Genomic DNA, 3928 nt, shown 5'->3' on the forward strand with positions numbered 1-3928 from the left:
AATATACTTCTTGAAAACTGTAAACCTATCTACGTCATGTTTTTATGTTTGTTTAATTCTCAGTAGTGATATTAAATGATGCTTATTATACATATTACAAACAAAACACTTTAAAAACTCTAAAACAATAATTTAAATGAATCATTTATTTTTTATTTTTTTGGTATTCTGGTCAGACACATATGCAACGCTGATTACCGTAATATGTGTGGTATTCGTTATAAATGTACGTTGGCACATAGAGGGTGATAAGGAGCTGTACCTGGAGGGACTTAGGACCCAGGGGAATGTAGGTGAAGGAAACAGGAAGAGACGGAAGAGACGCTACACAAACAGCTGTTCGCTGCCGACCTGTTGGCTGGTTCTTGTGTTAAAAATGTCCGCTTAATAATTTAAAAAAAACTGCGTTAACGCACGATAAAATAATTGTCGGCGTTAATTAATGAATGCATTAACGAGATAATAACGCGTTAACTTGCCCAGCACTAATATATATATATATATATATAAATATTTATATATATACACACAGTATATGTATGCATATATTGATATTGATCATGTGATGATGTATTTTTATCTCTCAGGAGAATGCGTGTGCTCGCTGTCTGCTGAAAACTTGTATCTGCTGTCTGTGGTGTTTGGAGACGTGCCTCAACTATCTCAATCAGGTAACAAACAAACCTTATTTTCTCTGACTCTTATTCTTGTTTTTATTGTGACCGTCTCACCTGTGGTTTCATTTCCCAGAATGCATATGCAGCCACAGCCATCAACAGCACCAGTTTCTGCACGTCTGCACGCGACGCCTTCGTGATCCTGGTGGAAAACGCTCTGCGCGTCGCCACAATCAACGCCGTCGGAGACTTTGTGCTTTTCCTGGGGAAGGTGAGCTGAATCTGGATCTGACTGGTCCCAAGTGGTTCTGGCCCCATGACCACCTAAAGAACCAGACTGACAAGTAACATCCTGTTAGTGCGCCCTACAGGCTGCAGGGTTAAATAATGTGAAGAAATCCCCAGCTCAGTGATCAGCTGCAGTCGATTATGAAGCGTTTCAGTTGAAAGTGTACCACAAAAGATCATTGATTTTTTTGCCAACCACAAGGCTCTCAATGGTAGATAATTCACAACTTCCTGCTGCTCTTGTTTCACAATAAAAGCTTTCAAAAGGTAAATCAGCTGAAGGTTTTTATTGTGAAAGGTTTCTCATGCTGGTTGTGGATGCATAGTTTACTCTGAAGATAAAAGTCAAAACATTTGATGTATTTATCTTTAGCTTAGAGGTTTCTCTTGATAGAGTCACAGCCCGGGTCAGAGACTGCAACAAAAACAGGGAGACAACGATCTGGCGGCCAAAATATCCAATTTATTTATCTCGCCAAAAACAAGTAACCCAAGATTAACAGCACTTTACACAAAGACAGCAACAACTGTGGTGAGCCAGTCAACAAAGATCTTCCTTTCCGAGGTGCCGGCTGCCAACTGGAGAGGGTATTTTAAGGCAGAGCTACACCGGCACAGGTGAGGCTCATCCTGTTGACGGGCCTTCAATGAGCACCTATAACAAAGGAAACACAAACGGGCACCTAGTGTATGATAGGAGGAGGGTCGTCACAATAGACAGATGACCGATTGGCATCTTTAGACTGTTGTTGTTGTTTTTCCTGTTTCTTTGACGTACGTATATAACTGAATGTATCCTCAGATCTTGATCGTGACGTCCACGGCGTTCGCCGGCGTCCTCCTCCTGAACTACCAGCGGGATTACGCCGAGTGGCTACTGCCTCTGATCATCGTGTGTCTCTTCTCCTTCCTGGTGGCTCACTGCTTCCTGTCCATCTTTGAGATCGTGGTGGACGTCCTCTTCCTCTGCTTCGCCATCGACACCAAGTACAACGACGGCACTCCGGGGAAAGAGTTCTTCATGGACAAAGCTCTGATGGTGAGAACTTGTTTATATTTATATTAATATTAACAAATCTCTGATGGTGAGAACGTGTTTAATGATATTAGGTGATGATACCAACGACAGGACGTAGGTGAGAAAGACTACCTTCAGCGTTAGAGCCTTGTTGCAGAGAATTGTGGGAGTTTGTTTGTCTTTCTGACATTTGGACCCCTCCCTTCTTTGGCCCACCCCCCCTCTTGTGGACACGCCACCGCAGGAGTTTGTGGAGAGCAGCCGGCGGTTGGGACGGGCGGTGGAGCGTGGACGGAGCCGGGTGAAGGAGGCGGTGTCAGAGGGGGCGGAGATGAAGCCCATGGTGAGTGACAGCAGAGGGGGCATGGCCAAGGAGAAGAGCTCGTTGTCAGAGGAAGTGGGGGTGGAGCTGGAGCAGGACGGGGGGGAGTGGGAGGAGCTTCAGGAGTTCCAGGTGTACTACTTGCTGGTGGGGGTGCTGGTGGACTGGGTGCTGACGGAGCAGAGCGGCTTTGTCCTCTGTCTCAGCGAAGACGTCGTCCTCTTTCTCTGCGTCTACCTGCCCACCTCCACCCTCTTCCTGTTTGTCAGCCTGCTGCAAGCGCCAAGCCCCGCCCCCTCCACCCCCAGCAGCAAATCTGCCACCGTCACCGCTGCAAGCTAACACACGTGTGCTAATTGGACACGTGCTAACTGACACATGCTAACACACATGTGCTAACAGATGCATGCTAACGGATGCATGCTAACACACGTGTGCTAACGGACACATGCTAACTGACGCATGCCAACACACATGTGCTAACAGATGCATGCTAACGGATGCATGCTAACACATGTGTGCTAACGGACACATGCTAACTGACGCATGCCAATGCACATGTGCTAACAGATGCATGCTAACGGACGCATGCTAACACATGTGTGCTAACTGATGCACACATTCCTGAGCATGCTGATTGGATGAGAACTGACGCATGCTAATCTGACTCATCATCATCATCACAGCTGCTTCTTCAACATCTGGGACAAACTCTTCATTGACTTTGTTTATTTGTAATTAATTTTTTATACTTTTGTATCTTTATATTTGAAAAGGTTTTTAATGTTTGAAGTTATTTTGCTGCTGTTTTTTCTATTCGGCCTTATTTACTCACCGCGGTGCCTTTAAGGACTCAGCAGATAATCCAATGACTTGGTTCCTCTGTGATTCAATGAAATATGACATAAATCACCACTAGAAACCTGTAGAAACCTGCAGACTTTCATGTCTGGTGATTCCTGATCCTTTTCGCTTTAAGGTCCACCTGAGAGTTTTTCATTGGCTGCTAAAGAAAAAACATTTTTTTCTTTGTCTAAAGCAAACATATTAATCTGAATAAAGTCCAATATTCGAGCAACATTTGAATGTAATGTTTGTTTCTGCTTCATTTTTAACTTTGATGTAAGGAAATAAAAAAAGAGAGAAAACAAAAGCAGTATAATAATAATAACAAACATCTATCTGTCAGTTAAATAAAGCAAAGACATCCCAGATTATATGATGTAATATAATAACATTTTCAATATTATATTATGATTTATACAATTTAACTAAATACATTTGAAAGAAAAGGAGGAAAACTGATCTGAGATCTGAATCTGTTAAACTGTATTTTCTTTGGACGGAACAAAGGATGATTGAAATAAATGTATTTCACGGAGGACATTTACTTTCCTGCAGCCTGTTAATCTCATATTATTCAGGTCAGACTATCGTGTTGAAAGTGACTTCAATACTAAAAGTACAACCACAAAGAGACTCAAAACTACAGCAAAGACACAAACACCACAAAGACACAAAAACCTACCACTAAGACTCTAAACATATATTAGGAGACTCAAAACGACCACAAAGACACTTTTGTACTGTGTAGCCGTTTTGTGTCTCTTTAGGAGGACTGGGGGCTTTCATATATGGTTTTTGTGTCTTTGTGGTGTTTGTGTCTTTGCTGTAGTTTTGAGT

At 42.7% G+C, this 3928-nt stretch overlaps 1 protein-coding gene across 1 annotated transcript in view; it reads left to right on the forward strand.

The window, feature by feature from the left end:
• Positions 1-587: 587 nt before the first annotated feature.
• LOC116377672 (choline transporter-like protein 1) overlaps positions 588-3928 on the forward strand; it is a gene marked incomplete at its 5' end in the record, with an annotated part of 9219 nt that continues 5878 nt past the window's right edge. Inside the window, 4 exons of the mRNA XM_031839374.1 lie at positions 588-671; positions 751-888; positions 1708-1944; positions 2168-2266. Of these exons, the coding sequence (XP_031695234.1) occupies positions 588-671; positions 751-888; positions 1708-1944; positions 2168-2266 (558 nt within the window). The remainder of the gene's footprint in view (positions 672-750; positions 889-1707; positions 1945-2167; positions 2267-3928) is intronic.

This window comes from Anarrhichthys ocellatus, unplaced genomic scaffold (assembly GCF_004355925.1).
Source record: "Anarrhichthys ocellatus isolate YVR2014 unplaced genomic scaffold, GSC_Weel_1.0 scaffold1528, whole genome shotgun sequence".
Lineage (NCBI taxonomy): Eukaryota > Metazoa > Chordata > Actinopteri > Perciformes > Anarhichadidae > Anarrhichthys > Anarrhichthys ocellatus.